The sequence below is a fragment of the Notolabrus celidotus genome, chromosome 10, assembly GCF_009762535.1.
Source record: "Notolabrus celidotus isolate fNotCel1 chromosome 10, fNotCel1.pri, whole genome shotgun sequence".
Classification (NCBI taxonomy): Eukaryota; Metazoa; Chordata; class Actinopteri; order Labriformes; family Labridae; genus Notolabrus; species Notolabrus celidotus.
In genome coordinates, this window is record NC_048281.1 from 31,883,390 (window position 1) to 31,895,805 (window position 12,416).

The window sequence follows — 12,416 nt, forward strand, 5'->3', positions numbered from 1 at the left end:
TCTATTTAAACGGCATGTCTCCCTGTCTCTGCCTCTGCTTGCAGTGCTCCTGCTGTTCTGCTCAGTGCTGTGTGAAGTTTGTCCCCACCTCCTCCCCGGCTTCCACCTGCGGGCTCCGAGGGGGTTAGTCCTATCTCATTGCTCCTAATGTCTGCATTAAATAATCTACAAGGAGTAATGAAGTTCGGAGCCCACACGCCAAACACAATACCGTATGCTGCAATAAACTAATTAAGTAAACGTGAGTTGTCTGACTGAATTACAGTTTTGTTGCCATCGTATCCATACAGGTCTCGGAATCTTTCGTTTTTAACTGGTGTTGTCTCAAAGTTTAATATTCTGGTATCTTGGCATCTCTACCAAACAAAAACTCACCTCAGAGTCACACAACCTCTATCGAGGTGGTCCTCTACTTAAGAAACGAGAAAGAAACGTACTTTATTAATCCCCAGGGGGGAAATTACATTTTTTCCCTCGTGTTATTTTTCGGTCATGCTACACGCACAGTTTTTGGTATATACATACAATCATGCACACACACATGCAATTGGACATGCACTTAGGGAGAGATGTCAGAGTGAGGATGCTGCCATCAACCAGTGCACCCTGAGCAGTTGGGGGTTCGGTGCCTTGCTCAACGGCACCTCTGCAGTGCCCAGGCAAGTGAACCAGCTCCTCTCCAGCCACCAGCCACCAGCCACCAGTCCACTTGCCAAACTTTGTCTATACTGGGACTCAAACCGGGGACCCTTCGGTTCCCAAGCCAAGTCCCTATGGACTGAGCTACTGCCGCTCCCCTACTTGTTCAGCTATGATGTCATGTGGTACAAAACGGGGATCCTAGAGGTCCATGTATTTGAAGGCTGAAGCCCGATAGAAAAATACAAATAATATAATACTAATAATACTTTTATTTGTGTAGCACTCTTCAATACAAGTAACAAAGTGCTTCACAAAAACAATAAAAACACAATAAAAGCAGAGAAGCAATAAAATCAAACTGACAGTAAAAGCTGAGAGGTAAAATGTTAAAAACTAGAATAAATTCACAAAATAAGAGCTTTACTATAAAGGTGTGTCTTGAGTAGTGAAATAAATTAGGGACTGACTCTGCATGTTTGATTTCCTCTGGCGGGGGGGCTCTGACAGCAAAGGCCCTGTCCCCTTTAGTTTGTAGTCTAGACCGTGGAACAGCCAGCAGAGCACTGCCAGAGGATCTCAGACTGCGTCCTGGTTTATGGGGGGGGGGGGATAAAAGCTCAGAGATGTATTGAGGGGCGAGTCCATGTTGTGCTTAAAATATGATTAAAAGTATCTTCAAATCGATCCTCATGCATGGTCAGAACCGGGTCATAAAGTCTTCTCAGTGCTAGTTTTTGAATGCACTTTTCATAGTTAATATGCATCTGTTAATGGGTTATTTGGACAGTGTTTTTTCTGGCTCTGATGCTCTTACTCTCAGGGCCTGCACTGCACCACTGCAGCCCCTCAGCCATGGTTTTGAACAAAGAGCCGGCCCGGCGGTCTCACTCTACACAAAAACAGCATTCCTCTGAGTCTGTCCGGTCTGCGGGCCACCGCACGTGATGCCACCTGACTTCCTACTGTACACCAGACTCACGCTTCTGTAATCCTGCACAACCAAGTTTTTATTATGTGTGCACAAAACACAATCTGCCGATTTGACTCACCAAAGAATGTAAAGACTTTTTCACTGCCGAAGAAAAGGAAGGGAGACGCAGGAAAAACTGGCACACCTACGAGATGTCATGGCCATGAATGTCATTCACACCACACACGTGACCATACACAGAGTATGTGCTGCATGGCAATACATTAAGAGTAGGTCATATAGGGATTAGTTTGTATATACGTAGATGACCTGCTGTTTATCCTGTGATGAGGAAGTCGAGTAAATCAGGTCAAATGGCCTTATGGGATGAGATATATGGTTTTTATAAGCTGATAAATATTTACAGAAGTGGTAGAAAGTATGTAATCCATGCACTTTAGAGGAATGCCATGTGTTTGATTTATCCCAGGAAGACGAAGACATAAATACTTCTTAAATGTGACAATAACAAAAGCATTTAAAGAGCATTGTTTCTTTAAAACAGTCTGGGTTTAAGTGTACACTGGATGATGTTGGAGCTACTTTCAGAGAAGTAAGCGTGTTATTAAGCTGCCGCCAGGACTGATCAGAAACAGAGCTAGAGCTGCAGCATCTCCTCCACGTGTGCCAAAAACGTGCCTCAGACTCCAACAGGTATCACTTTGTTTTTTAAAACCCTCTGTTGACTCTTGACGATAAACAGCTCGTGCAGTGTAGCCGAGGACTGTCATGAAGTGTTACAAATGCTTTTTATAACAAGTGCATCTGTTCTGTTTTCTATTGACACACTTTTAGTAGACTATAAACAGCTTCACATAAAGAAATACACCTCCTCTTGTATCCAAAACACAGTGTCAGATCTGACCTCTGCTCCTTAGAGAGCCTGAGGCAAAAAACTCCAAACACATAACCCTAAATGAGCGAACTTTATATCAAACACATCTGCATACTGCGTTTGTTTTTAGAAACATCTGACACTGCTCTTATTACTGCACGAATGATGCATTAGCATGATTTAGAGGCAGAGATGTTTGCCAAGTCATGGGGCAGCACATACGGGGTTAGAATATGTAATCTTCGTGAGTTTTTCCTCAGGTTTAATAAACTCCAGGAAAGCAACCGTGTCAGCTCTGACCTCTGCTCCTTAGAGAGCCTGAGGCAAAAAACTCCAAACACATAACCCTAAATGAGAGAACTTTATATCAAACACATTTGCATACTGCGTTTGTTTTTAGAAACATCTGACACTGCTCTTATTACTGCACGAATGATGCATTAACAAGATTTAGAGGCAGAGATGTTTGCCAAGTCATTGGGCAGCACATACAGGGTTAGAATATGTAATCTTCAATCTTCATCCTCAGGTTTAATAAACTCCAGGAAAGCAACTTCAAACAGAAGATAAATCCAGCAGCATGAAGACTAAGCCTCGACATGTACACTATCTTCTCTCCAGTGCAGACGCAGACCTGTTGCAGGGTTTTGTGTTTTTCCCAGAGAGGCAGTTAGAGCATCTGGCCGCCCGGCTCAGACCCTCCTCACACAGCTCAGCTCTTTCCAATCACGTACAAATCTCTTGAGGTCTGCTGGCTTTACCATAGCTGCAGTGAAGTGGCTGTAATAATGGTTGAATTTATTCCTCTAAATACCTCTGACTTAATGGGTACTTTGTGTAGTGGTGTGGAGATTTGCATGAAAAAATGTAAATCTTTGGGTTTTGAAACACAGATTAAGAGGGTTTTTGACAGTTTTTCAGCTTATAGTTCACTCTATGCCTTTAAACATATCTTAAGAAGCATGCAGATGAATTAGTTCTTTGTTTTCTTGCTACTAAAAATAAAGGCTGCAAAAATGAGTTCGCACAACCACCAGGACGTCAAAGCACAGGGTGTAGAAATGGGAATACTGAGCAATATCTAGCGGTCACATTCTAGATTGAAACGCTCCCTTGCTCACCCTTCTGTAGGTGAAGTGATGGTGGCCTTCGAAGGACAAGAAGCTCCTTTGATGCATGATAAGTTGGATCATCTATTTGTCAAGTTTTTACCATTTGAAACATCCGTCAATTCAAATTATTTTGTGCACAACCATTCATCTGCCAAGCGATGCATTTTCTGCAACCACACACAAAACATAAAAACTTGCATGTTTCCAGTTTGTCCATTCTGTGCCTCCATGGCTCATTCAACAAAATGCTTTCATATGCAGGTGATTAGATACTCATTTAAACATACTTATGAATACTATATTCAATTTCTACCAAGTCTGTTCAGCTAAATGCCACTAACTACACACTGCACCTTTAAAAAAAGCAAAAGCTGAAGCGGCAAAAGCTAAAACTGTTGTTCCTTGAGTGACCACGTGGTTCTGGCTACAGAAGTGAGTCAGTTCCTATGGACCAACCAAGCGGCAACCTCCGGTCTTAAAACATGAAGCCAATGCAGAAGTGTTATAAACTGCAGTTCATCGAGCGTCCACTTGAGGCTGGCTGCAGAATCACCAGAAACCACATATACACCCATTCAAAGAAGACGATTTTTACAGCAGAAACAAACACATTTACAGCCTGGTTCAAAAAATGGTTTAAGTCTGAGTTGCTCATTTCTCCATCGGCACACATTGTACGAGAGGTGAATTTTTTTAGTTCTGGCTTCAAACGACAACGACTGGCTTCAAAACAGGGCTTCAGAAACAGATGGGTGACGTTTCAGCTGCTACGTCCATTTATTATAAAGTCTCTGGGACCAACATGTTAAATGTCCAACTTTACAGCAGAAAGTGGAAATGCTACATTAGCTAGACTGGCCCATTCAGCTCATTTACTCATTTATGAAGACTGTGTGGATGGATTTGACTATAACTACCTTTTACTATGACCATTTGAATGACCTTAAAGCTAAAAGTCAAGCTGCTTTGAGTAACTGATGGATGACACTGCCTGTATGCTAAGTGTAACCTTCTATTACAAGTATCTAAACATGAGCTTTAGGTGATCCACTCTCCATCCAAATATGGTGACTTCTCCAGAAATCAAAGATAGCTAGGAGTAAATGCCAAAGAGCACAATATTATTGTATAACAAGTTTCATTTACCATTTTTTAAAAGTTGTATCTCATCATTTAGTTTAAAATAATATTCCCAACAAACAGTTAATTGTGTATAATATTAGTGTTTTAAATAAGTAGGTCTTATCCTCCTACCCTTGTTATGAGCTACATAACGGTACACCAGCTGATCTCACACTCAAGGTCACACAGTCATCATGCACAGCGTCACACACTGTGAGCGCCACAAGCAGCTTCCACAGACGGCTCCCATGAGGACTATAATCAGTTGTCTACGCCTCATTGATGTTCTGCAACTGAGTCGAATAATGATTCATTCCTGTTTTGACAGTTCTGCTCAGAAATGCAACAAGTGTGTGCAACAAGTGGGAAAGCACATTCTGGTGGATACATGTGAAGTGTTCAGTCAGATTCCCCAAATCTCTGACTTCCTGCACAAAGTGTAGCTCACTAAGCTCGGCACAGACTTTTTAAAATCCAGGAACTGAATCATGAGGAAAAAGTGCAGAGTGCATAAAAAGCAAAAGAGGGAAAGGAAACTTACTTTGATGTGGTAAAACTCCACACAGCTCCCTGCTCGGCCCCTGGCGTTGTCCATCAGCTTGTCCTCCATCCCGACTAACATCTCCATGTCTGAAAACCTCTGTCCTCCTGCGGGCATGCTGCAGGTCTGTGGATGTGTGTGTCCGTCAGATGTGTGTACAGATCTGTTCACTTTACTTTCCTCCTCCTCTGCCTCCTTTGACTTCAGGGTCTTCCACCCCTCCTGTGTATCTCCTCTTCTTCTTCTTCTTCTTCTTCTTCTTCTAGTCTTCTTATCAGGGCTCAGGTTCAGAACCCTCCTCCGCCACACCTGCTGTTAAAGATCCATTGATAAGAAGAATCAAAATGAAAAGCTCTTCTAACCCAGGAATAAAATGGTCCATTCACAAGCAAACACAAAGTTAGACGTCCTTTAAGTCAGATTGTAACTCTCAGCCTCTCAGCTCCTGCCTGTCTGGCTGGCCAGCAAGGTGTTTGGTCCTGTCCAGTCGGTCATCCCAGCCCCCTTCCACTCCCCAGTCATTCCCTGCCCAGACAAGCCCGTCTGGTTCCATTGGCCAGTCAGGTGGAAGGGGGCAAACAAGGGGAGGGGCTGAGGGCAAATAGAGGAGGAGGGGAAGGAGGTGTAAGGGGCCTTACAGCGTCCTCTTAACAGTCTCAGAGTGGGAAAAGGAGGGAGGATGATGTTTGTCTTTAATCCTTCATATGTGTGCAAGTTTTCCTCCATGGAATAAAAGTTTTCCTCAGTTCCTCTTCACTTCTGTCCCATAGTTCAGAGGTCACCTTGATAGAAGCTGGAGAGGCAACAGTGGATCCCCCTAAGCCTCTTCCTCCACCCTGACACTAAACTCAACAATAAGGAGCCTGGGAAAAAGAGGAGACTCTGCAGCTACAAAGATGTCCGAATGAATCTGGAGAAGAACAAAACAAGCAGAATTCAGTAACCTAAATCAGCCCAAAACACAAACAAACTGAGGTCACTGATAAAATAAACAGTGCTTTGTCCATGTGTGTGAGTGTGTGTGAGTGTGTGTGAGTGTGTGTGAGTGTGTGTGAGTGTGTGTGTGTCACCTAGTGCTTGTCCCACAAACAAACACTGTACCACACGGGCGTTGTTCTCCTCCACCCACTGCTGGCCCAGTAGCCTTTGCTATTCAAATGCACTGTGCTGATGAGGGAGGGGGTGGCATTGTGTTGAGCCATGTGTGGAGGGGGGACACGGACACACACACACACACACACACACACACACACAAACACACATATTTGAATGGGGAGAGGCTGTTTATAAATTCTCAACTCAACTTTATTTATACCTTTCATACGTACAAGCATGCAGCCCAAAGTGCGTCACCAAAGAGCAGAGACAGAAAATAACAGAAATAATCAAATAAATAATCATAAAGAATACTTACAATAAAATTAATTAGGGTAGAGAGTCAAATTAAAAATCTGTTAAATTAAAAAAGATCAGATAAATACATTAAATAAATCGATAACTAAATAAATAGGATAAATAAAAAAATATATAATAATAATAATAGTAATAATAATAATAAGAATAAGAATAATAATAATAATAATAATGCAGTCTAGGGCTGAAATTAAATTACTCCAAATTAAAAGACAGATTAAAAAGGTAAATCTTAAGTTTACTTTAGAGACACCCACAGAGCTCGCCGTTCTGATGTACAGAGCAAGAGAGTTCAGAGTTTAGGTGTATAAAAACAGAAAGCTCTCTGGCCGTTGCTTGTGTGAGACACACAAGGAACATTTAAAGGGAGGACCTCAGTGATTGAGCTGGAGCATAAAAAGACAGGAGATCTGTGACAAATGGAGGTGCGAGGCTGTTACGAGCTTTAAAAACAAATAAAATCATTTTAAAATCAGTTTAAAAGAAAATGCATGTGTGCATCCACTGTCCAATCAAAATCAGATCTCTGCTCCTGTCTCTCTGTCTGGTGACTCTGCTGGTACAATGGATGCATGTATTGTTTTTGTAAATACACTGCATGTTGAGAGTTGACAGATTGTGGTGACAAATTGCTAATTATCAAATGTTATCATACAGAGACACTACACTAAGCTAGGGTAACATGGTAAACATAACACCTGCATAGGAACAGCATGCAAACATCGTAATTATGTGCATGTGAAGGCTCAGTTATGCTCTATTAATGATATGCATATGGATACAAATCATTTCATCAGTATTTCTGCATGTTTTCTGGAAGTATACATGTTAGGACCAAACGCTGCAGTACCACCAGAAATAATGGGGGCAGTGTTGAGCAGTGCAGCCAACAGTTCAAACCAGACTAACATTCACAGCAAAGAATAATACTTTGTGAAAAGGAGAGAACTTTTAGAGAAAGATGGAGAAGTTAGTTAGAAACTATAGACAGGGACAGGCAACGACAACATGACAGCTGGGAAAAGATCAGACATGGACTAAATGTCAGTTGGACAGCAGCAGAGGAGAAGAGAGAACAATCTGTTTGAGTGCATTGTTTCATGTCCAATTAAAATGACACACAGGTATGTGGATGGGTAAGAAGTATCTACTTTCATACATAAAGGAAGCATAAATGAGCCTTAGTTTTCAAATACACTAAAACAAGGCAGGGTTTGTCATTTCAGTATCACATAAAATTCAGGGCTTGTTCTTGAGCATACATGTCCCTCACAGAGTAAAGGCTTCTCTGTTGGATGAGGGCGGTGGTGTGCAGCAAGGAGAGGGACACTTCGACAGTACGCTTACAACATGATGGCGAACAAAGCAACAAATACCCAAGCAATGTTTGCATTAATATAAATGTTGAATATTAATGTGCTGACATCTTTGCTCTTCTTGTCTTGAAAATGATTCTCCTTCAGCCTTGGGTGTTTTTGCTCACCATGCTACATTTCAGATTTCACACCACTTGCATGAGCATGTCATCAACCCTGACTGCTCACTCTTGTTCTATGAATAAAGCTCATCATACCTATCTATCATTGTAATCAGGTTGATAATATGATGTTGTTATTTCACTAAAAACACAGCTGTCATTAGTTTTTTTCCCTAAAATGTTTGCAATGACAGAAAAAAAATGTTGCTGTAAATTCAAAGTAAATGAAAAAACTGAGGAATATACCGCCTGAACGTTCAATGAGATTCAATCCAAAGAGTAGCAGCAGGAGCTCTGATTGGTCCAGGTTTAAGTTCGGTGTGATCTAACATGAAAAGCATTTCTGAAATAAATCTCTTCATTCCTGGAAAACTTGGAGTCTTCAATGCTACATTTTTGGGCCCATAAAAATGATGTATAACCTCAAATTGAAGACATAAATTTACACACAGAGTTATGATCTCTGGCACACAAAGCACATATTTTAATTTTCTCTCATTTTCTTGATAAACAACTGCATTCAACCCACAGATTGCAATATGATCTATCTTATATAAGCAGAATATATTTCCTCACTGAGATTAGGACAAAAATATGACAGCAGATCTCTGACTCTGGATGTTTTATGCCGTTCCATTAATCCTCCGCTGACCCTTTGCCTCTTCCCCACTTCAAAATCATCCCACTTGTTGTGACGAGCCGTGAACTGCAGGAATCAGGCATTAAGATAAGATAAGATATTCAAACAGCATGTGAGGGCCTGTTCCTACACTGGAGCCTCACACTTTCTCTGGACTCTTTACCCCTGATTGTTTAGGTTTTAGCTGTTTATAGAAGCAACGTGCATGGAGGGATTATTCTCTCTCTGTCGTCATGCTGGAAGAACGAGAGATTTGGAAAACTTGCACGGACGTTTAGTGAAAAATGTAAATATCTACGTACGATCTGCCGTCCCTTACATCAACAAAATGCAATGAAATATCTTTAAATAGTTGGACGATGAATGCACTAAGATGCATTGAAACCTGGAGTCATGAATGAATCCTGAGTGCACATGTAAATGCAAGCACTTGTACACAGTGTACCCACTAAGCATCAATATGGCATGGTACACTTCAGAATCATGCATATTTATGAGGCAATGAAACATTATAAAAACCCTTTATCACAGTCTGTGTAGCAGAAAGGTGCGGTCGGGTTCTGTAGCTGGATTATCCATTCAAAGAAACCAACTGCCTTTATGTCAGACTTTATATAAAAGAGTCAATCTTTCATAAGCCGGGCAAATTGAGTGACTGGCCAACCTTTGGTCTGGGCTCTGGATTTGACTAATTGGATCACGGCTCACTCAAGCTTTCATAATGCCAAACGGACAGCTGACACAGACACGCAGACAATGAGTTTAAAGCAGCGATAAAGAAAAGTCTAATTAGCGTCTGTTTGGCTTTATGATTGGCCTCATATAAAAAGTCTTTGATCCTTTTGATGAATTTCTGACATATGGTCTCCATAGCTTTTATATTTCTGTGTTATGTAAAGCTTCAGCAGACAGATATGTTTTATGTAAGGGAAGGAAAAAGACAGCCTTGTTAGAAGTCCATGAACTGTAGAAATACATATTTTTAAAACCCTTTATGTATCCTGTGCAATTCAAAATGATTAAGACTGGTTTATGCACTTAGAATTATCACTGGATAAAATGTATTTTGTCACTGTTATTTTAAGCACTAGACTGAAGCTGGTGCATGCAGAAGAAGAAGAAAACACTCTAATATAAGTGCAGGATAATCACATAAAATTAGATCTGTGACAGCATCCTGTTGTCTATCCAAATAGAGCTGGGCGATATTGAAAAAGATGTCACAATAACATTTTTCCTATATCATTCTTTCATATCATTTTAAAGGCAGATTTTTTTTCTCCTGAAGGAAAGTTGAAGAATCCAGACTGTTTGTTAGCTTGTATCTTGGATTTAGTAGTCTAGTAGAAAGCTAAAATATCTTTACTAATGAAGGTTAGTGGCCTTCTTGTTTTCATTCTGCTTTGAGCTGGTAGGTTTTGCATTTTCTTCGGTGTCACTGTCGCTCCTTTCAGCTGTGTTTACATTCCACTCCAAACATCTTTAAGCCCCGCCTACCTCTCACCCTGCGACATGATTGGCTGTTCCATGCCGTATGCCTCTTCTGTTTAATGTTGGATGGGAACTAACGTTTAAGACACACTAGTGCCCCTCCCTTTCCAGTGGTTGGGAGGTGTTATTATCAACGCTTTATCGTACATTTGTTATATTTACACTGAGAAAAATAATATCATGATAATTATCATTATCGTTTTATCGCCCAGCCCTTTATCCAATTAATGTATATAAAGGTCAAAAGTTTGTTTACTTCACTTAATGACACTAGCCTTTGCTTTGAAAAAGTCAAGGGCTTGTATCAGCTGTTGTCCTACAGTAATTGACTGTTATGGCTGTCTGTTTGTTCTGTGTCCCTCCCCCTCTATCACCTTCTTGTCTGCAGGTGCCTCCTAACTGAGGCAATGTAGCTCTAGCGAAAGTTCAGACAGGAAGACTATAAAAGCAATCACAGCAGTTGTTTAACTCTCCTCTCCCTCGTTCAATAGCTCACCCTCTTCCAGCTGCATGCTCCGGAGCTGTCATTGGTTAATCAGTGGCGGCTGTCATCCAATAGCTCAGTGGCACGCCCTTATCGTCAGCCTATCAACTTTCTGCTGTCTTTTTAAATGTGTCTCTCTCTCCTGCTAGTTCCTTCTTGCCCTTCTCCACCTCCCCGTCTCCACCTGGTCTCTGCAAGACTTCAATTCCTAGAATTCATCAACCACCACCACCAGTGTCTGGACTCTAGGGGGATTTCCTCTGCTGCCAAATTCACACATCCTACGCTCACAAAATCATCCCCATAGAGTCCTTACGCCAAGGATTTCAGTCAAGTTTCATTATTCATTAAGTTGTAATAAATAACATTTCATCTTTAAACTGTGTCTCTCCTGAGTGAAATGAGGTCCACAGTTGCCTGCAGTCAAGGAGAGGCATTTGAGTTGGGGACTGCTGCCCGTATGCCTCTCCTTCAGGGGATCGGTGTGTGCTTTTGTTGTGTTTTGTCATGTTAGAATACAGTTGATCTTTGTTGAATTGTTTAATCTGTGATCCATGTTGGAATGAACAGCACAAGACTAAATGAACCAGGAGGCCACACCCACCACACAAAGATCCACTGACCTGTGGAGGGACATCATCCCAGACCCACAAAGTCATGAAGAAATCAAATTTTCTACAATTAGGATCACAAAACAGTAACAGACAAAGCAGCTAATGCAAAATATGGGCCTCACAGCCACCACACAAAATATGTCACCTTGTAGACACTACTACCTCAGACTGTGCAACTCACCTGAAGAAGCAACTCACTAGTGACCCAACAAATGTGGAGTGCAGTTACCACCAGGAAGTCACCACAAAAGCACACACCAATCCTTGAAGGAAAGGCAGACGGGCAGCAGTCCCCAACTCAAATGCCTCTCCTTGACGGCAGGCAGCTGTGGACTTTTAAAGGCCCACCACCAGGTGAACCTCATTGCCTCAATTAGGAGGCACCTGCAGAGAAGAAGGTGATAGAGTCTTGACTTGTTATCAAATATGTCGTTTAACCACAAAACATGGTCCAATGTTATTTACCTTCCTCTGTCTTTTGGTGGCTGATCAGAAGTTGTAGGGGCATCGGTTTAGCTCAACATCATCTCCCTCTCTCCCTGCATTTCCCGTCTCTCTCTGAAGCTGCCCAAATAAAGACAGAAAGCCTTCATGGTCTCATAAAATCATTTGACTTTCCCATCCTCAATTTTGTGTCAAAGAAAAACTGCTGCTGAGAAAAATGTGTTTGGAGTTGCCAAATCAAAAAACACTTAAATCTAAAGGATTAGCATTTCAACAGAGTTCTGCACATACCTGTTGCCCTTAATAGTATAATCCGTCATTAATACAGCCAGGATTATAAACCGCTTTGGAAACAGGTTAAGATTTGTGCCTGTGTCTGTCAATCCAGAGGCATACCACACAGGACATGCACAACTCCCAAATTCCACAAACACACTGATTTAGTGATACAAGCTGTCACTGGGAGAATAAATGATTTTAATGTGACGCAAAACAAGTTGCATGAGTTTGACAAAGCAACAACTAATGACCAAAAGGCTGTAATATATTTCTGCACTCCCTGTTGTCTCAGCTCATATAAATTAATCGTGTTTCTGGTTGGAGTTAAACGAGCTGTAGCAGTAGCAGTAAA

At 41.4% G+C, this 12,416-nt stretch overlaps 1 protein-coding gene across 1 annotated transcript in view; it reads right to left on the bottom strand.

Annotated features, from left to right (window-relative positions):
- The window catches only part of LOC117820705 (rho GTPase-activating protein 20-like), a 99,213-nt gene extending 87,585 nt beyond the window's left edge, over nucleotides 1-11,628 (bottom strand). The window contains exons 1-2 of the mRNA XM_034694586.1: nucleotides 11,523-11,628; nucleotides 5,223-6,132 (exon numbers count right to left, since the gene is read on the bottom strand). Coding sequence (XP_034550477.1) covers nucleotides 5,223-5,339 — 117 coding nt within the window. The 5' untranslated portion in view covers nucleotides 5,340-6,132; nucleotides 11,523-11,628. The remainder of the gene's footprint in view (nucleotides 1-5,222; nucleotides 6,133-11,522) is intronic.
- Nucleotides 11,629-12,416: the final 788 nt, after the last annotated feature.